This window comes from Camellia sinensis, chromosome 13 (assembly GCF_055761805.1).
Source record: "Camellia sinensis isolate YWXY chromosome 13, ASM5576180v1, whole genome shotgun sequence".
NCBI lineage: Eukaryota > Viridiplantae > Streptophyta > Magnoliopsida > Ericales > Theaceae > Camellia > Camellia sinensis.
Genome location: NC_138973.1, coordinates 46320213 through 46346401, shown reverse-complemented (window position 1 = coordinate 46346401; position 26189 = coordinate 46320213). Strand labels below are relative to the sequence as shown.

General features: G+C 44.9%; 1 protein-coding gene across 1 annotated transcript; it reads left to right on the top strand.

The window, feature by feature from the left end:
* The first annotated feature begins 1908 nt into the window (after positions 1 to 1908).
* On the top strand, positions 1909 to 25187 carry LOC145805351 (uncharacterized). The gene is made up of 5 exons (XM_082900473.1): positions 1909 to 2642; positions 2724 to 2822; positions 3031 to 3125; positions 24552 to 24737; positions 25007 to 25187. The coding sequence occupies exons 1-5, from the start codon at positions 2238 to 2240 to the stop codon at positions 25185 to 25187; spliced, it is 966 nt and encodes a 321-aa protein (XP_082756599.1). The 5' UTR covers positions 1909 to 2237.
* Positions 25188 to 26189: the final 1002 nt, after the last annotated feature.

Sequence of the window (26189 nt, the reverse complement as noted above, 5' to 3'; positions counted from 1 at the left end):
CGCAGCCCAAACCCTGATTTTCTGAACACACAGTCCAAATTAAAGGTGAACACGTAGCCCACACTGATTGAGAGTTGAACACGTAGCCCAAACACTGACTTTCTGAACACACAGTCCAAATTGAAGGTGAACACGCAGCCCACACTGATTGAGAGTTGAACACGCAGCCCAAACCCTGATTTTTAGAGCACACAGCCCAAATTGAAGGTGAACACGCAGCCCACATTGATTGAAAGTTGAACACGCAGCCCAAACACTGATTTCTAGAGCACACAGCCCAAATTGAAGGTGAATACGCAGCCCACATTGATTGAGAGTTGAACATGCAGCCTAAACCCTGATTTTCTGAACACACAGTCCAAATTGAAGGTGAACACGCAGCCCACACTGATTGAGAGTTGAACACGCAGCCCAAACACTGATTTTCTGAACACACAGTCCAAATTAAAGGTGAACACGCAGCCCACACTGATTGAGAGTTGAACACGCAGCCCAAACACTGATTTTTTGAACACATAGCCCAAATTGAAGGTCAACACGCAGCCCACACTGATTGAGAGTTGAACACGCAGCCCAAACACTGCTTTTCTGAACACACAGCCCAGATTGAAGGTGAACATGCAGCCCACATTGATTGAGAGTTGAACACGCAGCCCAAACCCTGATTTTCTGAACACACAGTCCAAATTGAAGGTGAACACGCAGCCCACACTGATTGAGAGTTGAACACGCAGCCCAAACACTGATTTTCTGAACACACAGCCCAAATTGAAGGTGAACACGCAGCCCACACTGATTGAGAGTTGAACACGTAGCCCAAACACTGATTTTCTGAACACACAGCCCAGATTGATTTTCTAAACACACAGCCCAGATTGATGGTGAACACGCAGCCCACTTACTTTACCTTGCACGCAGCCTATTCATTTTATTTGCACGCAGCTTATTCATTTCTTTTGCACGCAGCTTATTCATTTCATGCTGAAACATGTGTTTATTCTGAATGCAGGTGACTTCTCGCACCGTGCGGGGGTATGGCTCTACCGCGGCAAGAGACTGGTATGCTGAGCTCCCGGAGGCCGTTCGGGATTTGGTCGACTTGACGGGGTTTGGGCCCTTCTGTGCTGGGCTAGCTCGTTGTCCTGCCAGGAGGACGCTGATGGCCGCCCTGGTGGAGAGATGGTGGGACACCACCAACTCTTTCCATTTCTCTGCCACTGGGGACATGACTATGACCCCTTTTGACTTCGTTGTATTGATCGGCCTTGATGTGGGAGGCTGGGCGATCCCATATGATGAGGACATGGGCGAGTGGGAGGCCGCTTGGATATATCTGCTGGGGGCTCGCCCGCCTGTTGACAGAGCTTCGGAGAGAGTCCGATACACCTGGTTCTCTTCCCATTTCCGGCGGGTGGAGATGGAGCCCGGGACTCCTGATGAGGCAGCACAGTATGCCCGCGGCTTCTTGATGTTCCTCTTCGGGACCACTCTGTTTGCTGATAGAGGGAACACTGTTGGGCTTTATCTGCTGAGTGCCTTGGTGGACCTGTCACAGGTCAGGCGGTATGACTAGGGTGGTGCCGGCTTGGCCACCCTTTATTGCTACATGAGCGCGACCTCACTCAGACGGGGGGACTTACTTGGTGGCTATTGGAGAGCCTGGGAGGTACTTTCTGCCCTTTTGATTTACATTTCTGCTCCTCATTACCTGCACATCGCACACATGGCGCACTTTATACTCTGTATCGTGCATTTTGCCCTCAGCATTTCACATTCTGCTTTGTTTTCTACAGTTGTGGGTCTGTGTATATTTCCCGACATTGGCCCCAGAGTTGATGGTAGCGGGACCTCTCATGACCCCGTACTCACTTGTGTTTGAAGGCCGGCACCGGCCAAGACCTCGGGAGTCTCTCATTTACTTGCGACAGTATTTTGACACGGTGCGCTCATCGGAGGTACTTCAGAACTCTCAGTTCTTTCTGTTTTCATCTTTGATTTGTCCTGTACATCTTCGATTTCTGCTTGGTTTATGCACCTGTTATCTGCAGATTACATGGCAGCCCTGGGCGCCCTTAGGTGAGGGTCTCCGATTCCAGTTTGCCGGAAGGTGGGGTGCCTCCCGGTACAGGCTCCTGTTCGAAGGGCCGGTTGGTAGGGCCTTTTTTCTGGGGGAGCGTTTCTTGCGTCAGGTCTGGGGGTACACTTCTCAGGACCCTCCCTCAGCACCCCCAGTCGACATGCGGGTTGCTGATGTACTCATTTCCCGGGATGTTGTTAATGCTATGCTGGGTACTGATGCTTTGCTATATCTTGAGGAGGGGGATTACGCCACTTACCGTCACACATACCTGATGCCTCCATTGACGGGAGTTCGCACTCCGATGATGAGGCCTGCTGGTATGCCATCTTCGAGCCAGGTCTGGGCTCGGGCTGCAGACGCCCCTTCCACCAGCAGGGTTGGTACATCTAGAGGTGGAGGTGGATCGGTTCCCCCGATTCCTCCGACTTTTCCTCATCCTGGGTGGCTAGACATGCCGACTGAGCTGATGGAGTGGCAGTATGGGACTACCTCTCCGATTCCGATCCCGATAGAGCCTCCGATGCCCGGTCATCGATATGTCAGAGACCCCGACTCGCCACCGGTATGTTTTACAGCTTTGATTCATCACTCAGATATTTGGACGATCATTCCTTTACTGATACCCTTGCCTTTGCATCTGCAGCCCCCTGTTGAGTATATGGATCAGGTGCTCGAGATGGTAGCCTCACTTGAGGGGATGGTCCTGCGGAGGGAGGCACAGTTGTCTATCATGGGCTTCCAGGTACCCTTTAGTTTTCTAGCATTTATCATACTTCTGATGACATGCTGATTTCTACTGCATTGATAGGCTACTTGTGTAGAGCACATCTGACACACACCCCACTTGTACACTGTGTTTACATGCACCCACTTCATGTAGTTTTTGCTTGTATCCGCATCTGATGTACATATTTGGACTGATGTATTTAATTTGAACTCTTTGTTCTCAGATGCCTCCGGTATATGCTCAGCCGCAGGCCGGGCCACCTGGGCCTTCTCGGGGAGCTGGGCCATCCAGGCCTTTTTACGAAGCTGGGCCATCCAGGCTTTTCCGAGGAGCTGGGCCATCCAGGCCTTTTCGAGGGGAGGGGTCGTCTCGCAGACGCAGAGCACATATTGTAGAGGAGGAGCCTAGTGAGGATGAGGAGGAGGAGGTTGCAAACCGTCAGTCCGAGACATCTGCTGATGGAGAGGACGGCTTCGGCCTTGGTTCCGGGAGTGGAGGCAAGGCTGAGGGGGATCCTGAGGATGAAGGCTCCGATTCAGATGATGGCGATGGCGACGGTGGCGGAGAGTCTATTCCGCAGAAGAGGACGAAGAGGGCCTCTTATTACTGCTCTTGAGAGCACAGATGCGGCTGTTTCCTGTTTTATTTATCTTTTTGCTAGTAGTTGTAGCACATTGTACATTATCGAGCAATTTTATTCTCTGTAAAACTTGTGCCTTAGTCTGTAAAATGTTGTAACAAGCGAGGCATGATGGGATGAAACAGTTTTTTGAAAAAAAGTATTGTATTTTAAACATTTAGCATCATATCGCATCATTCTGCATCATAATGAGATTGAATGGAAATGTGCATTGTGCATTTTGCCCAGTCAGGTAGTGAACCGACGCAACAACTTGACTTTCTAAGATATAACAAAGCCTTAGCAAGTCTACAACTCGATAAACAAAATACAATAATGTTGACAACTCGATAAACAAGACTCAAACAAAAGCTTAAACAAAGAGTAACAACTCAAAAACACGAAACACGACAGCTCGACAAACAACTCGATAAGCAAAACGACAACTCGATAAACAAAACAACAAATCGATAAACAAAACTTAACAAAACGAAGTGTACTCTGGACGATCTGGGCAACGGAACGCATCTGAAACAGAGAGAAATAGAGGTCTTCGACACATCCGTTGCATGGGAATGCTTGAAACTTTCTCCCGGAGGGTAAAACAGGGCCAAAGACACACATTAGAGCATGGCCGGCCACTTTTGGGAGCCGGCCGGCCAGGTTTATTGCAGAGGGGGGGGCCACCGGCCAGTTTTGAAACAAGAAATGGCTGTCCTATCAGAAAAGATGGTCGGCCGGCCACTTAGCTCAGCAACCGCCCAATTTTTGACACTTGTCCCCCTGAATAGTGTCTTTTCCTCTTTAAAAGCCTTAGCTCCGTGTTTTGATTCAATACACCTTAGTTTTGCACAAAAAATGGAGGCGTTTCTCGTTGAAAATCTCACAGCTTGGATCGCTTCTCTAGATGGCTCAGAAAAGTTGAACTTCCGGGGTTTCGGCTTGAATGCACTATTCACGCTGAGCCGCACCCCGCTACATCTCCCTTTCCTCCATGCGGCGGCGAGGTTTTGGAACCCAGTGACGCATGTCTTTAGCTTTGGCGGGCAAGAGGTATGTCTAACTTTTGAAGATTTTCAAGTTTTGATAGAGTCTGAGTGTCATGAAGAGATCTTGCCCCAGTTCCGCTTTGGCCACACCCAAGCTTTAGGGCGGATGTGTGGACTCGCCGCGCATGATGCTCGGTCTCTGATCTGTAATGGGGAGCTGGATATCCTTGGTTTGATTCATCGCTTTTTTGACGCCGGTGACCGCAGCAACCATTATTGGCAAGGTTTCCGGCAACACACCCTTTGCTTGTGCCTGATGTCTCACTTTCTACTTTCCCCGGGCTTTGGGGGATTTAGCATTTGTTTGATTGAAGTTACTCAAGGCTTGAAAGAAGGAAAGAGCTGCATCGCCGTGACCTTGGCCGAGACGCTGATGGGCTTGGATTCTATCTATCGCCGGGAGACGACTAGATTTGCTGGGAGTCCACTGCTGCTGCAGGTAATGTTTCCCACCCAATCTCACATATGTATTTGCTCACATCACTCGGCCCTCAGGCTCGGTTTTTCTCACAAAAACCCTTTTCTCACTTTTCTCTCACCGTACATCTCTCTATTCTTTATTCTCTCATTTTTTATCCCTCCTCAGGTATGGTTAATGGACAAATTGCAGGTTGTGGACTCTTGCCCGGCCTACTCAGCTCGAGGCTATTTCTTTCGACAGCGCCTAGTCGATACCCCTGATGAAAGGTGGTGGTTTGACTGGATGTGCAATTTGTCCGCAGATCGCATTGCTTGGCATTGTCCTTAGCTCAATCTCCCGGCAATGAGCTATAGCATGTCCTGGCTGATTGGGATCCAGTTGATTGGTCTAACCCACTGTGTGTTCTACTTTCCGTTCCGGTTCCTGCGCCAGTTCGGTCATGATCAGATTTGCCCACCAGAGGGGATTGAGTACCCGGCTGCTTTCTCGGTCCAAGGTGCACAGCTTGCCCGATATACCACAGCATGGGGAGAGCTCCTGGCTCCTGCTCCCACTTTCAGTTGCATTTTGTCTGACGAGTGCTTGGACTGGCTCAATGAGGAGGCACAGGTTGGGCCTAGCTTGGCGTCAGAGGCTTCGACCAGCTCTGGGAGGGGGCGTAGAGATACTTGACTTGACTATGCCCTAGATTTATTGCTTTATTAGTACTTTCAAGTTTTCTTTATGAATGTAATAAAAAGCAACTTCGATTGTATGCAAGAGCAGGAGAACTCTGTTTTGAAATCAATGAAATTGAAGGTTGTGGTACTGAAAATTTTCCGCTTTGGTCCAAAAATGGTCTTAGTTGTAAAGAGATTAATTTGAACAAAGTCAACTTTTATTAAAACTTTTCAAAACCATTTTCGATATGGATCAGAACTGGACACGCCTAAGATCTGTCACTGAGATGCACAACCCCAGATCCCTGCAACTGGAAAGTTGCCCCTAGTTTGAAGAGTGCCGCGGCACTGCATGGCAACGGAAAGTTGCCCCTAGTCTGAATAGCGCTGCACCGTCGTGGCAACGAAAAGTTGCCCCTAGTCTGAATAGCACTGTACCGGAGATCGCGATAAAAGCTGATGGACAAAGATGACCGAGATGGTCAAAATGGACAAAGTTGATCGGGGAAAAGTTTATGACTGAACTTCAAGGTGAAGTTGCCTACGTATCCCAAAGATGGGAATCAAACCTTACGTAGTTCAGGCTGAGGTTCACTCGGGTATTTTCACTCTCCTTTTACGCTCTAACTTTTGCCAAGGTCGCCCTTTGCGGGTTTTCAACCTTGCGAGCTCAGTTTTTATATTTTCCAATTTTTTGTGCTCTAACTTTTGCCTAGGTCGCCCTTTCGGATTTTCGGCCTAGCGAGCCTCTCAGGGGTAATATTTCTTCAACTTGTCCATGTTGATCAGTTGGGAGAACTCTAGGCCATCTAGATCCATCAGAACCATAGCTTCACCTGACCAGATAACTTTAATGATGTAGGGACCAGTCCAATTGGGTTTGAACTTGCCCTTGGGTCGTGGATGGGAGCTCGGTTGTCCCTGAGCACCAAATCTCCTTCCTTTAGATTCCTGGACTTAACCTTTTTGTTGAAAGCCCGGGCAATTCTACACTGATAGCCTTGAACATGGTACAGCGCTTTCAGTCTTCTTTCGTCAAAAAGCATGAGTTCCGCAAATCTGCTCTGCTGCCAATCTGCTTCAGCTATTTGACACTCAGTCAATACTCGTAATGACGGAACCTCAATCTCGATAGGTAAAACGGCCTCCATCCCATAAACCAATGAATACGGAGTCGCTCTGGTAGAAGTTCTGATTGAAGTCCTGTAGCCCCATAGAGCAAATGGCAGCTTATCTGGCCAATCCCGGTAGGTTTCCACCATCTTCTGCAGTATGTGTTTGATATTCTTGTTGGCGGCCTCGACCGCCCCGTTGGTCTGCGGTCGGTATGTAGATGACTTATGAAAAGCCACGTTGTATTTCTCCAACAAGTCAATCACTTCCTTCTTGAAGTGGGAACCATTATCTGAAACGATCTCGTTCGGGACCCTATAGCGACAAATGATGTTGTTTCTGATAAACTTCGCAACGTGTGACGCCTTCAACACAACATACGATTGGGCCTTGACCCACTTCGTGAAATAATCTATCGCAACCAGGATGAACTCATACCCATTCGACCCCTTTAGAGTGACAGCCCCGATCACATCGATTCCCCAAACTGAAAATGGCCATGGCGAAGTCATGTTATACAGCTTCAACGGCGGGATGTTCATGCGGTTTGCATAAATCTGACACTTGTGGCATCGCCGAACAAAACTAATACAATCCCCCTCCATGGTGGACCAGTAATAACCCTGTCTGAGGATCTTCCGTGCTAGCATTACTCCGTTCATATGCGCACCGCATTCTCCTCCATGGATGGCCTCCATCAGGCGCTTTGATTCCTCGGCTTCAACACACAGCTTGTGCATTCCCAGATGACCTCTCTCATACAGCTTACCCCCACAGATGATGAACTGGACGGCCATTCTTCTGATTGCCCTTTTATCCTTGGCATTTACCCCTGGCGGGTATGCTTCTTTTTCCAAGAAATTCCAAATGTCATAATACCAGGGGTTTTCGTCCTGAACCTCATCTATAGCAACGATCGACTCATAGGCTGGCGCAAATTTCTGGTCAATGACGACTGGACGCATCCGGATTCCAAATGGGATGTCTATCATGGAAGATAGAGTTGCTAAAGAATCTGCGAACTTGTTGTTCTCTCTTGGAAGATGAGCAAAGTTTAGCTTTTCAAACCGAGGGATTAGCAAGTCCAAGGTCTGATGGTACATCATCATCTTTTCTTCTTTGACTTTCCAGTCTCCGTTTGCCTGAGATACAACAAGGTTTAAATCCCCGATGACGTCCAAACGTCTTGCCCCTAGTTCCAGGGCCGCTTCTAGGCCGGCAATGCACGCCTCATATTCTGCTTCGTTGTTCGAGACTTTGAACCGGAGTTTGAAGGCTAGAGCGATACGGGAATTGTCGGGTGCTATCAGCAACACCCCTATCCCATATCCGTACTGATTTGATGCTCCGTCAAAGTACATCGTCCAATATTCGTCGTCGATGTGCAAAATGGCTTCATCTGGGAATAAGTACTCCACTGCTTCACCTTCTTCGACTGGATGATCGGCCAAGAACTCTGCCACTGCTCTTCCTTTGACTGACTTGCGTGTCACATATTTCAGATCGAATTCAGAGAGCAACAGCAACCAACGAGCTAGCCTACCCGTAAGTGCCGGTTTCTCGAAAAGATATTTGATGGGATCGAGTCGTGAAATCAACATTACGGAGTGAGCTAACAAGTAGTGTCGCAGCTTCCTGGTAGCCCATACCAAAGCCAAGCAAGCCTTCTCGAGCGGAGTGTAACGGGCCTCGTAGTCCAACATCTTCTTGCTCAGATAGTAGATGGCCCTCTCCACCTTATCCTCTGACTCTTGTGCGAGCATGCAGCCCATCGTAGTCTCAGTCACCAAAAGGTACAATATCAACGGTTTCCCCGGCTCTGGTGGCGACAACACGGGCGGGTTCTATAAATATTTCTTGATCTGTTCAAAAACAGCTTGGCATCGGCTGTTCCATTGGAATTTCTTGCCTTTCTTCAGGAGACCAAAAAGTGGTTCACAAGTCAAGGTTAATTTTGAGATAAACCGTCTTATGAATTGCACTTTACCCAGAAAGCCTCGCACCTCCTTTTCAGTCCTTGGTGGTGGCATTTCTAAGATGGCCTTGATTTTTGAAGGGTCGACTTCGATGCCCCTTTGTGTAATCAGAAATCCCAGCATTTTTTCGGCTGTAACACCGAACGTACACTTCTGAGGATTTAGCCGCAACCGAAATTCTCTGATCCTTTGAAAGAACTTTTGCAAGGCGGTGTAGTGGCCCTCTCTTTCCTTGGACTTGACAATCATGTCGTCCACGTACACCTCAACCTCTTTGTGGATCATGTCGTGCAATATTGTGGTTGCGGCCCGTTGATAAGTAGCCCCGGCATTCTTCAACCCAAACGGCATTACTCTGTAGCAGTATGTTCCCTACGGGGTGGTGAATGCAGTCTTTTCTCTGTCTTCTGGTGCCATTACTATCTGATTGTACCCTGAGAAGCCATCCATGAATGAGAGCAAAGCATGCCCTGTTGTGAAGTCCACCAACTCATCAATATGCGGTAAGGGAAAGTCGTCCTTCGGACTAGCTCTGTTCAAATCCCTGAAATCCCCGCATACCCGGATCCTACCATCCTTCTTCGGCACTGGAACGATGTTGGCCAACCAAGTCGGGTATTCGGATACCAGCAGGAAGCCTGCATCGATCTGCTTGGTGACCTCTTCCTTGATCTTGAGAGCCCAGTCGGGGCGGATCCTTCTGAGTTTCTTCTTGACAGGTCGGGCCTCGGGGTCAAGGGGGATCCGGTGCTGTACAATCTCAGGATCGATCCCAGGCATGTCTTCGTAGGACCACTCGAAAACATCTTTGAAATCTTTTAGTAAAGCGACTAAGCGCTCGCGTTCCTCCGAAGACAACGTGGACCCGATCTGGACCAGCCGCGGGTCCTCCTCAGTACCAATATTCACGGTAATGATTTCATCCGTTAAGGGTTTGACAAATCTCTCCTGCTCCTGCTCAATTAAACGTTGTAAAACCGAAGGAATTTCGTCCTCGTCATTTTCATCAAAATTTTGAAAGTCTGAGTTTATGCAATAAATTAAGGGCACAAAAAAGTACTCAGAAACCACAGTTACTTGATTCTCATTAAGAACATCCAAATCGTCCAAGTTCTCGGTTACAACAGGCTCAAATGAGAAAGAAAAAGACGACCTGGACATAACTGTGGCATCCGGGTTATCATCCCTAAGATTACCAGACTCAGACTCAGTCGAGCTGGAACCTGATTCCGACTCACAGGACTCGGTGGAATCAGATTCCGGCTCACTACCTGACCCGGTGTCGCTGGACAAAAATCCCTCCTCGTACTGCCAAGTGAGAGATGGTGCGATGGATGTATCCAAAATAGTCGCTGGAAGGCCCGCAGCTGTTTCAATCCCAATCATGGAAACCGAGGAGTTATCTCCCAAGCACTTTTGGTCGATCGAAGGATCTGAAAGTAGACATGCCAGTGCTACCCCCATCTCAAGTTCGGTGCTCTCGGAATCCACTGCCTTACACTGCCCAACCTCAGTTGATGGGTCTGTCTGCTCTTCGGCAATGTCATCCCCGGGTAGCTGCAAGTCGAAGAAGATCTCGAAACCAGGCACGCGCTTCCTCTCCGCGTTCAGCCATGGTTCTGGGAAGCCGCAAAACGGAAAGTCTTCCCCCTCCCGGACGAAGCGTCCGTTTAGGGTACCCTGAATGGGCCGATGCATTAACTCAAAAGGCTTCCCTGCCTTCTTTGCTCTGGCTTTTCCGGCCATCTCTTTACCCTTCCTCACCCAATCCTCTTTGGTGGGCAGATAACCCAAGCCAAAGGTGTAAGGGTTGTGTGGCACTTCGGCTAATGCTGCGACACCCTTCCGGCCGCTCTTTCCCAATCCCATTCCGGGGATGTGTTGTAACTTGTTCATGAGGTAGATGGATTGAGCACTGACGTACACCCCCTCATTCACAGCCATAATATTTTGCACCACTCGAACCTCAGCCAAAGTGAACCCTGATAAGAACACATCCTCAGTGCCATGCTCGATTTCCAAGACTGGTGTGGACACTTCCAGCGGCGGATGGATTGATGAATTCTCGAAGACAATAGCCACCCCCTTCCCGTGAGGGTACTTCAACATCTGGTGTAAAGTGGAAGAGACTGCCTTGACCTGGTGCAACCACGGTCGCCCCAAAAGTAGGTTGAAGGTTGCGGGAACGTCCAAGACATGGAATTCAACGTTGTGTTGTCCGGGACCAACCTGGGTCTGAATTTTGACAGTCCCCATCACTTCCCTGCTAGTATTATCATATGCTCTGATCACTTGAGTAGTCAGCACGAAGTCCGCGGGCTTCAACCCGATTGCATATCCTGTTCTGGTTGGGCAGACATTGATGGCAGACCCGGTATCAACAAGTACCACCGGTATCCACTTGTCTCTACATTCCACGGAAATGTAGAGGGGTTTGTTGTGATTTGTGCCCTCAGGCGGTAGTTCCTTGTCTGAAAAGGTTAATGCCGGGGAACCTCCTCCTGGAAAAACCAGCCCAACCAGCTGTTCTGGTGTAGTATCTATGGAGAGTTTGGACTTGTCCATAGCAGATAAGACAGCTTGTCTATGTACTCGCGATGCCATAAGCAGTCCCCAGATGGAGATGTCTGCTTGTATCTTCTTTAGCTGTTTCAGCACAGCTTCCTCTTCGATCTGCTTCTCCTTTTGTTTCTCAGCTTCTTTATCCTTCCCGGATGCCTCGGGTTGGTCTAGGTGCGGGGGCTTGAAGTACCGCCCGCTTCTTGTCATGTGATCAACCTCATCGAGGTACCAAGTGTCGTTCGGTTGGCTGCTTCCCCAGTCTTCGTCTGTGTGGGCAAGACATAAGTCATCGTCTTCCCACCACATTCCGCTGGCATTCAAAAGGCACCTATCTGGTTCGGACATATTCGTACTCTCAGCACTTTCAGCCTACATGCTCACAGCATCCTCTGTTCTTGTGCGCACGGCACTTTCGATCCCCTCATGGATTTTGGCTTTCCCGGTTCTCTCAGAACCCTGTTGTTCTACCTGCGTCAGTGCAGTTCGTTGTTCAACTTTCCCTGCATTCACAATGCTTCCGTCCTGAGCGAAATTCTTCGTACCGGTGCTCTCCGACAATGTAACCTGACTTTCGGCCCTTCCAGCCATAGCTGATGCTCTCGCCCCTGCCGGGCCCTGTTCTGGTTGGGATTCTCCCACCACATCTGGTTGATCATCGAGCCATCCAATGGCCTCTGCCGATTCCTCATAGTCAAACCAGTTGACTGCCTCGTCCCCTGATTCTTGGTCATCGAAAAATTGCAGGTTGTCAAAGTCCTCCTCTGCAGCTGTCAGATCATCTGCCCCTTGCTCAAATCCATCCCCCCGGATCACACACAGCTCTCTGGCAATTCTATACCCAGCCCAATTTGGCCTGATGACAAGATGTACTCACTCGGATCATAGACTTCCCCAGCAAAACTCTGTTCAGTCCCAAGCTCAACAATCCCATTCTTTCCTGAGGTCTGCCCTGCCCCATCTTCGATGGTCACCACCGTCGGCTCTGGTTAGGTTGTGGAGATGTCCAACATGCACAAAAAGTCAGTGCAGTCAGGAAGGAGCACCTCCGGCTTAGGTAGATGGGTAAGAGTAATATAGATGCTAGGATTGTAAGACACGACCCCAGTCTGGATAAGATTGACTCTTTTGGGAGGTGGAGTTTGGTTGTGTGTAGGGAGGGGGTTGGTTGTGACGTTGGGTTTTTCTGGTGGCAAAATCACATTTTTGTCAACGAGGTCTTGAATCTCGTGACGCAGCCTGAAACATTGGTTAGTATCATGACCGTGCTGCTGGTGATATGCACAGTACTTGGCTGGGTTGTGAGAGGGAGGGAGTGGATTCGGCAATGGCCTCGGCTCTAGGGGTTTTAGATGCCCCTTTCTGATCAAGACCCCCAGAGCCTTAGACAAAGGCATGTATAGTGGGGTGAAGGTTCTTTGGCCTCTGGGCTGGTATTTAGAGGTTTGAGTATTGCTTCCGGATGCACCGAAGAAGGGTGTGGCTGCCATGGGCCTTGGAAGGGGAGGGGGAATGGTGGTGACCATGTTGACCTCCGAAGCTCTTGCGGTTGCAGCGCCACTCGGGCCTGTGTTATTGTTGCGGTTAAATGTTCTCTGGGGTTGCTCCCTGTCCTGGTCAATCAGACCTTGCTTCATCGCGTCTTCGATTTGTACCCCCATCTCATGTAGATCTGAAAAAGTAGGAAAGGGGAGTACAATCATTTTCTACATCAATTTTGGTTGGAGATTGCGCACAATCATCCTGATTTGGTCCTTATCAGTGGGCCTCAAAGTCATCATCGACGCCTTTGCCCTCCACCGAGTTACAAAATCTGAGAAAGTTTCTTTGGGCTCCTGCCTTGTCGTTTCGAGATCACGAGTTGTAATCTCGATCTGGGTGTTGTACGAGTACTGTGCGACAAAGGCCTCGGCCATTTCATCCCAATTCCTCTTTACCTCATCTTCTAACTTCGTGTATCAGATAGCGGCCACACCCGACAGGGTTCGGCCGAACAGCGAAAGCTTTTGTGGTCGTGTTAGGCCCATTGGCCGCAGGATGTCTGAGAATAGTTGAAGATGGACCATGGGGTCTCCGGACCCGTCGAAGCGGTCAATTTGCGGCATCTTGAACCTATCGGGCAATGTCATGGCCACGTCAGTATATCCATCCTCGATATCCGGAATAGCCTTTACTCCTTGTGATTTCTTGAAGAGCTTCTCAAGCTTGCTCAGTTTCAGAGCTGTATAGTCTATTTCAAACTCGAAGGGGGAGTCCGGGTGGTTGGGTGTATGGGTCTTAGACAGTTGAGGCGGAAGCGGGGGCGGAAGCGGGGGCGGAGCTGGCCCCGTTGGAAAGTTCGTGTCCTCTTGTATGTTCTGGATATTTGGCACGGTGTTCTGGGTGTTTGGCAGAGCGTTCTGGACAGTAGGTGCCTGCTCGGGTAATGGAGCCCCTGGCGGAGGAGGAACTTGATGTGAAGCAGATGCCGCATTCTGCTGTTGCAATCTAGTGATTAGCTCGGCCTGCTGGGCCATGATCGCGGCCTGCTGTTTGGAGAATTCCGCTTGACGGGCGGCATCCTCCTGCATTTGTCTCATGCTCTCCTGCATTTGGCGCATCAGGGCTTCCATCCCTGATGTATTTTGCTGATCCATCCGACTAACTGGTATGTCTATTTCTATAGCAACAATCGAGACCTCAGTCCTATTGTCCTCTGATGGAGTAACCCACTGTTCTGGCAACCTCTGTTCTGATACACTGCACTTTCTCGGCCTTCTTCTGACAACTGGGGGTAGAGAATGAAACACTGGCTGTCCGTCAATTAGATCCTCGGATCGATTGAGTCGACGACCTCGTGTCCAAAGTGCTTGGGGAATATCTACTGGGTTGGAAGCAATTGTGCTAGAACTGCCCTAGTAAAAAGATAAATAAAGCAATAAGGAAATAAATAAACAGATAAATGGACAGCGTAACAGCTTAAAGTAAATGCATGACACACAGCCGGGTATAACAACACACGATCGATAAACAGAGTACACTGTCCTCAAACACTGATTATTATCCCTAAATCACTACCCCCAAAACTGAATCTCTGATATCCGCAGATAACTGATTCCCAAATACTGACTGATGCCCGCAGGCCTGATGCCCAAAATTCATAAACTGATACATGCATTTCCCTGTAGAGACACACTCTGACAGCATATAACAGATAATTGAGAGCCAAAACACCCCTATGTTGGGGTAGGGTTTCCCTGTCCTATTTTTGTCAGGAGCTAGGGCTTCACTACGCACGCAGCGGTTTCAAACAACCTATAAACGGGTAAGCAACCTGTCCTAGTTTGGAATGGTCACTACGGATCCGAATATGCACTAGGTCGAATGGTCAAAAAGGGTGCCCCGGTAAAACCGGAGTTTGTGTTCCCATACTGGCAGAGCCCACAACCGGTCAGCCTTATGGTCATGCCTTGACAAGACAAGCCTCCGGCAAACCGTTCAGGAATAGCAGATGGCAAACACGGTGTCCTAGGCGCACCAATGCACATGCAATGCAAAGAAACACATAAGTGTAGTCAAAAACAGATATCATGAGTTCGAGTCAAGTTCTCTAAATCCCCAGCAGAGTCGCCAGAAACTATAGACGTTCCCCGAACGCCCCGGGAGAGGAACGAGTCCCCCTCGTTCCGTTCGATATTGGGCTCACTACAGCTCAGGACTCTAAAATTGTCACAGTTCTACGTCTGAACCAAAGAATCCAAATCCGGCAAATCGTTTTGAGAAAACAGATTTTTTTGAAAGAAGTGCCAAACATGGACTGCTTTGCCAGATACAGAGTCGCCACCTAAATATTTTATTTTGGGGGAAATTTAGGAAACCCTGACTCGTTTGCCTAAGGCCACGTGTCCGTCATCACCAAAGTTACCTCGGCTCGGGAACTTGGGTACGATTGGGGAAGGTCACTTCGTGAGCACCCCCACTCGCCCGATCAAAGATCGGCCTCTACTAACCATGATATCTAGTTTTGAAAACATTGTGTGTTCTTATCCTGGTTATTAGCCTAGATTTACTATGCGATGCGCACAGCATACAAGTATAGACTGGGTCGCCTGAATTGGAACAAAACATTTCATGTTTGTTTATTTGAAAATGGTTTGATGGTGCTACTCGCAAGTAGGCTAAGACGTGGATTTGCCACCCTCGGGTGGGCTTAGAAAAACATGACTTTGCCACTATCTAGGGGGCTTAAAACTCACAGTCAATGATTTGTTCCAATCCAAATAACCCAACCTTCACCCACAGGCATTCAGGCAGTTATATCACATAAGCATATAGCCTCATGGTAAGCATGCTATTCATGGCAGTCACTCACACGCATGCAAGGATGCTAAAGCATAAAACTTACCGAGTACTCCAAGCCAAAACAGAAGCTCATTAGAAATCCATGCATGATCCTAATTATACAGAAATGCCTAATGCAACACATGCAAAAATGCAACTATAGCAGGCTCGGCTATTCTAAACATGGCATATGAAATGTTACAGCTAACATGTATTCAATTTGGAATTGAAAATACAATGCAGTTAGTATGATGCGCCGAGCCCGGTGCATGCAAAACAGATGAATGATGCAAACATGCTGTCATACTGTATGCTAATTGAAACATGCCCTAATCTAACCATTGTAAGCGGGTAAATAAAAGGGAGAAAGACGTGGGGTTGGAAGACATACATCACACGCACGCACACTTATTACAGTTGTGCCCTCGCGCAGAGGGTCCGAATAAATAGTACAGTCCAAATAACACAGTCCAAATAATACAGTCCAAATATATACAAATTCCTAATTAATTTACAGATTAACTAAGAAAAATAATAAACTGGCATACAAGCCAGGGACTGTCTTGACTCTTCTTTGGATGATGTATGTCCGGGTCGCCTCGCGCGGAAATCCACTGGGATGCCCCGATTAGCCTCTGTTTTACAATTATTCTTTGAAAGCATGCCAAGCTTCGGAAGGTTGTTAATTCTTGATTTACTGCAACAGAGAGCAGGAAAAGGGCATAGCAATGTATTTTCACATATGTATGCATGTCTCGATCCTCGTGCCACCAATCACGCATCTCGATGCATGATGGCCGAGGGGTTGAATTGCATAACTCAATATGGAATGAATGCACACATAAATACAACAGGGCCTAGACTCCATCATGGATAATCCGGAGTGTCGGTGACAGGGAATTGAGACACGTTCCGTCACTCGGAGTACGAAACGTACCTCGTTTCCCGTGCTCGGGCTAACCCCTATCCCAAGCACGATGCAATATGCATGATATGCATGAAATGCAACTAAGATACAACCTAGCATGCACAATGCTATGAAATGGCATACACGATGCACGAGGTAACATGGCATACACGATGTACGAGGTAACATGGCATACACAATGCTCTAACATACAACCTAGCATACACAATGCTATAAAATGAAATGGCATACACAATGCACAATGGACTTACACCAACACAAGTGGACCTCAGCCACACTCGCATAAGAGGCCATTAGATGGAAATGAGACAACTCGAGATGCATGCACACGTGCACGCAAACCGAGGACCGAACCTAAGGCACGAATGCCACTCTACCAAAGCATGGCAAGGCATGGAACATGGTATGCAAACATGCAAATTTTAGGGGCAATAAGTGATGCAAAACAGCCCCGAAAGATGGAAAGATGGCACCCGATGCATGACATGCGACCCGAAACATGAAATTAGGCACGTGCATTGGCCTATAGCTATACAAAACATGTACTATTTGAACATGGAATGTAAAGACAGAGTCAAGAAAGCCCAAAAATAAGCACATTCACAGTTCTAATCAAGGTCAAACAATAAACACAAATAGGGCAAAACTAGCATGCAAAAATGGCCCTAAATGTGAGATAAAGAAGCAAGTCACAGCTTCTAACCCCAAACAAGAGAGGGACCTTCAACAAAGTTGAAGAGGGGCCCAAAACATGATATTTTCCAGTTGGTGGCCAGACCCAAAATAGTGTACAAGAATGCTCAAAATGCTATGCAAAATAAGGCTAAAAAGAGAGTTATAACACAAAGTATAGAAAGGATGCCTCAAACAGTGAAAGACCCTTAATTAAACATGAAGAGGGGGTAAAAATAAGGTCATTTTTAGTTCGTACCAGAACCCAAAAACAGAAGCATAAGAGGCTAACAAATCATGCAAAAATGGAGCCAAAAGAGAGATATAAAGGCAAGTAGCAAATGGAAGCCTCAAACAGCAATGAGCCCTACAACAATGTTGAATAAGGGCTCAAAATAAACCACTTTTAAGTTCATGACAGAGCTCAAAACAGTTTATACATAGGCCAAAAATACTACACAAGAAGATGGCATACAAGGGAGATAATGAAGCAAGTGCAACAAGGAGACCTCAAACAGGTAAATACCCTTAAACAAACATGAAAAATAGCTCAAAATAAGCCTAGTTCCAGTTAGGGTCGGAGCCAAAAACAGCAAGTAAGTATGGCTCAGAAAGCATGCAAAATATGGACCAAAAAGGGGGAAATGGAGCTTACCCTTGTAGACCAATCTTTTGGCAACTCTTGGCTTCAGTTTGGTGTCTCTTTAGCTTTGGAGAACAATCTCAAGCTGCTGGAATGAAGGATGGAAGGGTGGGGCTATGGGTTGGTGAAGAAATGGTGTAGGGTTTGAGAGGTTTGAAGCTTGGAAGTGTAAAGGGAGAGAGATACAATGGAAGGGGCCTAAGGCAAATGTTGTAACCCTCAAACCAGCAGCTGGAGCTGTTGTTATATAGACAAAAGAGGGGAGAAAATTGGGGAAAAATAGAGGGAAATGAATCAAGTTTCCCCCCAAAAATGTACCCCCCCGGATACACAATCTGAGGGGAAACAGAATATATAGCTGTAAGGAACAGGGTGCAAGGATCATGACCGGCCAGCTATCTAGGGTTTAGGTGGCCGGCCGGCTACCTCCCATGGCCAGTCGGCTAGGGGTCAAAAGGGTCAAGAAGCATTAGTGGCCGGCCACCCCAAAAAGAGAGCCTCTGATGTGTGCACAACACAACCCTGTGGTTAAACACTGGAAATAGTGAACCAGGAGAGAGAACAACCCACTTTTCAAAGGGGTTCAAAAGGTTCAACAACAATTACTGGCCGACCACCAAATATTGGTGGCCTCCCAGATGTGTACATCACAAATATAGGGTTTAGGGTGCAAGAAAATGGCCCAAGGATGGTCAACATTGGCTTTGAAGTGAGCAAAATAGGCGACGGAGGGCGATGGAGGAATAAAACTGGTTGTCTGAACAATTGCTGGCCTCCCACCCTTCTACGGCCTTCTTACCAATGAAACAGAGGTCCCTGCCAAAAACGAACCAAAATCGATGCAGAATGAAGGTTCGGGGGCCGAAACGCGCAGCCCGAGGCCCTGAAAATCGGCTGTTAGGCATCGGGAGTGGTGTTCGACCACGAAGTTGGTCTCTCGGACCACAGTGTCCCTCAAAAGGGAGCAAATAAGAAGTATGCCAAAAACCGGAGCAAACGGAGATGGTTAAATGGTCCCGAACCGAGGCACACGGCCAACGATTCTGAAAAACCAGAAACCGAACTCCAAACGGGCAAAAAATGGCCTACGACCATAAAACGTAGCCTACAGCCACTGAGAGATGGTCTACGAGACCTCTCCCTCCCTTTGGGAAGAGAAAACAGAGAAAACAGAGCCTGGTTCGCAAACCGAGGCAAAGCGCAAAAGAGTCCGAAAGTCCGAAGGCAAGGCTCACAGCCGAGACTCTGAAACTTTTGAACGAGCACGATATGCAACATCACCAAGCGCTCAATTGGTGACGTCTGAGTCTTAAGGTCGGTCAAAAATGGGGTGTCTACAGCAGCAGGCAGAAGCAGCACAGCACAATAAAAGTCAATAAAAGACAACAATAAAAGGAAAAATTTTAAAAGAAATATGAACTTACAATTGTTTACTAAAATAGTTTTACAAAATACATAACTTGAAGATAGATTTGCAGAAATACTAAATTACAGAGATAGTTATTTGTTTGAGGTACTGGAACTCTCAATTCTAACTCTGTCTTTGCAAATGACTGAAGAAGCTCTTTTATGAGCAAAAAAAGGGGTAACTGTGAGCCTTGTGAAGGAATCTAACTTGAAAGAAGCACATGGGATTACATGGGAGCTATCGGCTACTTTTGGTGAGTGACTAAAGTTGATTGCGGCTTTTTCACTATTCATTACTTTCGGTGAAAGCATGTGACCGATGGGAAATCGATATAAATACAAAACAGCAGTTTTTCTCAAAAACAGAGTAGTGATTGAAGCTGATTTGTACATAAATGGAATCCAATGTCTGACTGTTTAGGCATATGGGTCATGAGCATCTTGAAACTGGGGCCCATAAGGATCATTATTGGTCGAATCCTCGAAGGAACTAGATTCTTCAGAGGTTTCTTCTTTAATTTGTGACTTAGCTTGGGCCATCAATAGTTTGGCCATCTGGATCAATTCATCACTGGATGACTGAGGCTTAGCTTTGGGCTTTGACTGAGCTGACTTTTTAGATGACTTGGGCTTGGAAGAGCTAGTTATTGGGCTTCCAAGTCTGAATGTTGGAATTGGGCTACCTTGTGTAACTGAAGCAGTTGGGTTCTGCTAAGCTTTGACCATGGCCGGAGTTGAAGCATGAGAATTGACTGGAAATTCTTGCTGGACTTGTTCAATAATCCAATGAGATTTAAATGTGTCCCACCATTTAACAAAATGGAGTCTGGTGACTATATTTTCAGAAATAGAATATTGCCATTTGAATATCCAAGGGACTTTGTATTTGGACATAAAGATGAGTAATAAAGGAAATTGACTTTGATGTTGGCTAAGTTTATAAACAAAAGAGAAATAGTGAATTTGTTCCATTAATACAGATAGGATAATCTCAGAAATGGCACCATGTTGAGACCACCATCTGAGAAACCATGTAGGAATTGTTGACTTGAATTTGTGATCAAATTGGAGAAACAAAAAGTGTGTATATGACTCATTTTGATGCAAGAGAATTTTGAACCAAGCATCCATATATAATAACTATATTGGATGGTATGACCAGGTAAATCACGGAGTTGAAAAAGGAGACTCCATTCATCAAAAGAAACAATATTTTGAATATATAATGAATGGTAAATGATTTTACTGGTGTAGGTTCGATATATTTATATTTTTTTGGGGTAGGGTTCTAATTGATGAAATTCATACTAAAACAGATCAAATCAAATTAATGGAACACAGTAACAAAGGTGAAGAAGAGGTGTAGACAATCTATACTTGTAAACAGTTATTGTAATAGTTAGTTAGTTAATGAGTGAGTTAGACAGATAGATATAGTTTAGATATATAGCACTTGTGTGTATATAAGAGGTAATGGATGTATGTTCAGTATGGAATGAATTGAGATAATATTCAGTTTCTTTTCTTCTTTATGGTATCAGAGCTAGTTGCTCCAACGAGCACATTATCCATGGTGTTATCTTCATCTCTACCTTCAAATCTTTCGCTTCTTATCTCTAACTTGAACTCATTTGTTACAATCAAGTTAGATACTACAAATTTCATTGTATGGAAAAATCAATTTCAGAATATACTTAGAGCCACAAATCTTCTGAGCTATGCTGATAGATCTATTGTTTCTCCATTTGTAACAGTTCTTGATTCTTCTGGCAAAACTGTGGCTAATCCAGTAATGCAACTTTGACACCTACAGTGTTCACATCTGCTGTTCAATGCGTCACTTGCAATGAAGTTTGGTCTATTCTTTCTAGAAGATTTACTTCTCTCTCTCTCTAGGTCTCGTATTTATCAATTGAAGAATAAATGTCATACCCACAACTCGCCCCTAGAAGTTTGGGCATGACCACTTCAGTAACGGACACTTAACCTGTTATATATATATATATATATCATATAGGGCCTGAACGGAAGCATTAAAAATAAATAGATAAATAATAATGAACAATTAAACTCCATTGAGCTATTCCTACATGCCAGGATCTCATTCATCACATGCATTATACCGGATAAATAAAGTTCCAAACTATATCCCAGAGTATGTACATACACATTTACAGTTCTAGCCCTACAGTCGGGCGTATACAAAGACAAACATGAAAGGTATATACAACAACCTTAGATGGACACTCATAAGCAAACCAACATCTTGACAACTTAAGAAATTAAATGACTTAAATAGTGCCTAAACATATGAAGTTTGGCAAAAGCAAGCGGCGTCTTGGCTAGGACTGACTGCCTGATTGGTAACCTACAGAAACAGACATAACAGAGGGTGAGCTGGCTCAGTGAATAGTAATACATACATAAACCAATGCTTAACTTGAAACATAATTCATATCAATGAATAAAAAGGTGCAGAGTTCACATAGTTAGTCTGAATCTGTGCAAAGTACATAACGGCCTTAGGCCCAATCCTGCAACATAAACATAATGACTATAAAGCCTTTGAAACATGGTGGCATGAGGCCCTTGAAACGTGTGGCACGAGGCCCTTGAAACTTGTGGCATAAAGCCCTTGTAACATATGGCACTAAGGCCCTTGAAACGTGTGGCACCAGGCCCTTGTAACTTGTGGCATAAAGCCCTTGAAAATGGCATGAAGCCCTTGTAAACATATTGGCATTAAAGCCCTTGAAAATGGCATGAAGCCCTTGTAAACATATTGGCATTAACGCCCTTGAAAATGGCATGAAGCCCTTGTAAACATATTGGCATTAAAGCCCTTGAAAATGGCATGAAGCCCTTGTAAACATATTGGCATTAACGCCCTTGAAAATGGCATGAAGCCCTTGAAAATGGCATGAAGCCCTTGTAAACATATTGGCATTTAAGCCCTTGTAAATGGCATGAAGCCCTTGAAAATGGCATGAAGCCCTTGTAAACATATTGGCATTTAAGCCCTTGAAAATGGCATGAAGCCCTTGTAAACATATTGGCATTAAAGCCCTTGAAAATGCACTTGAAACTTGTGGCACAAGGCCCTTGAAATACACTTGAAACTTGTACATACGTAAAACTTGTAACATAGCTTGTAACATACTTAAGCTTGTATCGTACTTAAACTTGTATCATACTTAAATTTATAGCATACGTGAACTTGTAACATGCTTATACTTGTCATATACTTGAACTTGTAACGTACATACAATTGTAACTTAATTATTTAAACCACGGTATTATTACTCCCGGGTAAGGGCCATGTGCTAAGGATATCATGAATTCATTAATTCAAACGTAACATATCATAACTAGAGCATTTCTTGATTATTTAGACTTGTTGGCCTTTAGCTCTTACATATATTGGCATTAAACTTGTTGACATTTAGCCCAAACATTATCATAGCAAACTTAAGTCAGAGTCTTACAGAATTACAGAATCATAGGAGGGTTGTTTCATTCTTTCTCTTACTTATGTACTTTCCTTGAATCATTTACACAAACACATAACATTTATCTTCCCTGAATCATTTATATACATATAACATTTATCTTCCTTGAATCATTTACATACATATAACATTTATCTTCCTTGAATCATTTTTATACATATAGCATTTATCTTCCTTGAATCATTTACATACATAAATAACGGAATTAACAGAATACTAGTGGCAAGCATTAGCGGTGGTAAAGCGTACTACTACTCACAGTGTTCAGGTGCGTGATCCGTCTTTGTAGCTAATCCTACACAAGTCACGTAATTCAAGCATAATTCATCATAGTACAACATCATTTAGTTCATTAACACCATTTGTAACTTCACATAATTCACAATAAATCTTTGAATCCTATTTCAACATTCTAAAACCAAGTTCATATCATCTATATCCTTAATAGATTATTTCTCTAATTTTCCTTTACATGATAGCATGAATTTCAACATTTATAACAAGATTCATTCGCAAATTCTAAACATAAGTTCCAACATTCCCAAACTCCAATTCAACTTGAACACATATACTTCAATACTTTAATTCCATTACTCTACTTTCAACTTGAGCTAATTTATTGGTTGTCATCATTAATCAACCTAGGGTTTCTAAGAAAATGAGGATTTTTAACAAAAAAATCAAACTTCTTAAATCATCACTTTTAATTCCAATTTTCCCAATGATTCTACATCTAGGATTCCCAATCCATCATTTAAACCCACCAATTTAACTCCCAACATCACAAACCCTAAAACCCCCAATTCTCATACCATACACTACATGCCCAAAATGAAAATTTGTACATTTATATAATGAAAACACCATAAATCTATCTATCAATATAAGTATTGAAGTGGATTAGAACCCCTACCTCAAGAACCAAGCAAGAAAAGTAAGCTTTAAGAAGAATCCTTCGCAATCCCGAATTCCAATCGGTTAAAAGTGTTGATTCTCTCTTGTTCTCCATCCTTGATGTAAGAATCATGGTGGATTGTTGATCAAAGTAAAGGAAATCAAGGTTTTGGGGCTAGGTTTTCGGACCTAGAATGAGAGGAAAGAAGAGGGGAAAAGAAAATATCAAGAGTGATCTAGAAATCCCGATTTTAAAGCTGCTGTCCCGAAAATCCCGCTCGAGCGTCCCTATTCCCGCTCGAGCGTCCCTGCTCTCAGCACAGATTTCAAAACTTCAAATAGATGTAACTCTTCCATCCGAACTCCGTTTTAGGTCGTTCTTGTGTCCAAATTGAAGCCCCGGAAATAAGCTTTCCCATGGTTCTAACCTCACATCCAAATTCAAAGTGTGGAAAAAGAAAAGGACAAAAGAGTGACGGCTGGTCGCAGACAAATCATTCTAATTCAAACTTTTAGTCCAATTTTACTTTACCATCATATTACCGCCTCAACCAATACTCCAAAATAAAATAGAAAGTTCCAAAACACTAATAAAAATGTCCAAAAATGAACCCCATAAATACAACTCAACTTGGAGACCCGCTCGAGCGCCCAACCTTGCGCTCGAGCGCGAAGACCAACAAAGACGTCCGCTCAAGCGTCAACTCCCCCGCTAGAGCGGAAAATCACAACTCCCAGAATCTCAAGCCGTCTGCACAATTTGCTGGAAACCCCAAAAGTACGCTCGAGCGCCCACTGCTTCGCTCGAGCGGAGGGAAAAAGTTCCAGATTCTATGGTAAAGGTCACAAATCCCAGTTTCAAAGGCATAACTCAACGGATCGTTCTTCAATTCCAATAGAAAACACATTAACCCCTACTTAAATAAGGCTAACTTTCTATACGCATTTTTGGGGTCGTTACAATAAACTTACCAGTCTCTCGAAGAAATCTTCATCGATGGAGGAATATTTGCTTCAGATCAAAACTATTTTTGATCAATTATCTCTCTCTGGATCTCCAATTGATGAAGAAGTTATGGTTCTTATCACCTTGAATGGACTTCCTACAGAATTTAATGCACTTAAGACCACAGTTCGTGCAAGAATTGAACCTATCACCATGTAAGAACTCTCTTCTTTACTCTGTTCTGAGGCTTTACACATTGATTCAGATACTAAGTCTTCAAGTTTTGATCTAACTGTTGCTTACTCTATCACCAAAGATCACAACAATCAACCTAGGTTTCAAAACCAGTCATCTTCTCCTTATCAAGGGAATCAAAATTAGTTTCGTAGAGGAAATAATTCTTCAAGAGGAGGTCGATTTCACGGCAATCGTCGAGGCCGATTTTCTAATTCCGGTCGACAATCTTTATCTTTTCCTTTTCTAGTTCTGGTGGTTCTAGTTTCGCTCTCAATTGTCAAATCTATGGCAAGCCAAATCATATAGCTCTTGATTGTTGGTTTCGAATGGATTCTTCTTACAATTTTGTGCCAAATTCCAACTCTCAGTCCAATTCTTCATCTCCTACTACGTATATGGCTTCTTCGTCTAATTCTCCTGCAAATTGATATGTTGACTCTGCTGCTACTACTCATGTTACCAAAGATCTCTCTAATTTTCAGCAGTATCATCCCTATCATGGATCTGATCATGTAACTGCGGGTAATGGTTCTACTGTTCCTATTATGCATACAGGCCAAGGTATTCTTCCTACTCCTTCATTTCCTTTCAAACTTTGTAATATGCTTCATGCTCCATCTATCTCTTCTAATCTTCTATCAGTTCATCAATTGGTTTCTGATAACAATTGCTCTATCATATTTTATGATACTTCTTTTGTCATTCAGGACAAACATTCTAAGATTCCTCTATATAAAGGCTCTTACGGTAACAATCTTTATCAATTACTTACATGCTTGTCTAGATCTTTGCCTTTTCCTAGTTCTTCATCATCATCTACATCTGTTCATGCTGCTGTATATGTTACATCTGTTCCTACTATTACTTAGCATCAACAGCTAAGCCATCCCTTCTCCCAGAAGCTTGATTTTGTTTTGAATAAATTTCATTTACCTGTTCATAAGTCTTGTACTAAACATGTTTGTACTCAGTGTGCTGTAGCTAAGTGTCACAGACTTCCTTTTACTTTGTCCAATTCCACTGTTAATGCACCTTTATCTCTCATCCACAGTGATGTTTGGGGTCTATTTTCCTCATCTAGTTCTAGTTTCAAATTTTATTTGTTGTTTGTGGATGATTACAGTAAATTCTCTTGGGTGTATCCTCTTTCTTTTAAAAGTGAAGTGTTCTCCAAATTCAAAGAATTTAAAATTTTTGTTGAAACACAATTTTCTACTTCTCTTAAAGCGTTTCGCACAGATGGTGGGGGTAAATATACAGGGCATCAGTTTGAAAATTATCTCAAGTCTCATGGTATTTTGCATCAAATGTCTTGTTCTCATACACCTCCCCAAAATGGCGTGGCTGAAAGGAAACACCGCCATCTCATCACTACCACTATTGCTTTACTTTACTAGTCTAGTCTTCCTCTTTCCTTTTGGTTTGACTGT

What these genes read in the sequence shown, in the direction of transcription:
- LOC145805351 (XM_082900473.1), top strand. Translation starts at nt 2,238, where the DNA reads ATGCGGGTTGCTGATGTACTCATTTCCCGGGATGTTGTTAATGCTATG. An exon ending in GAGACCCCGACTCGCCACCG is followed by an intron (nt 2,643 to 2,723) that starts GTATGTTTTACA and finishes TTGCATCTGCAG; the next exon opens with CCCCCTGTTGAGTATATGGA. An exon ending in AGAATTGAACCTATCACCAT is followed by an intron (nt 24,738 to 25,006) that starts GTAAGAACTCTC and finishes TTCCTTTTCTAG; the next exon opens with TTCTGGTGGTTCTAGTTTCG.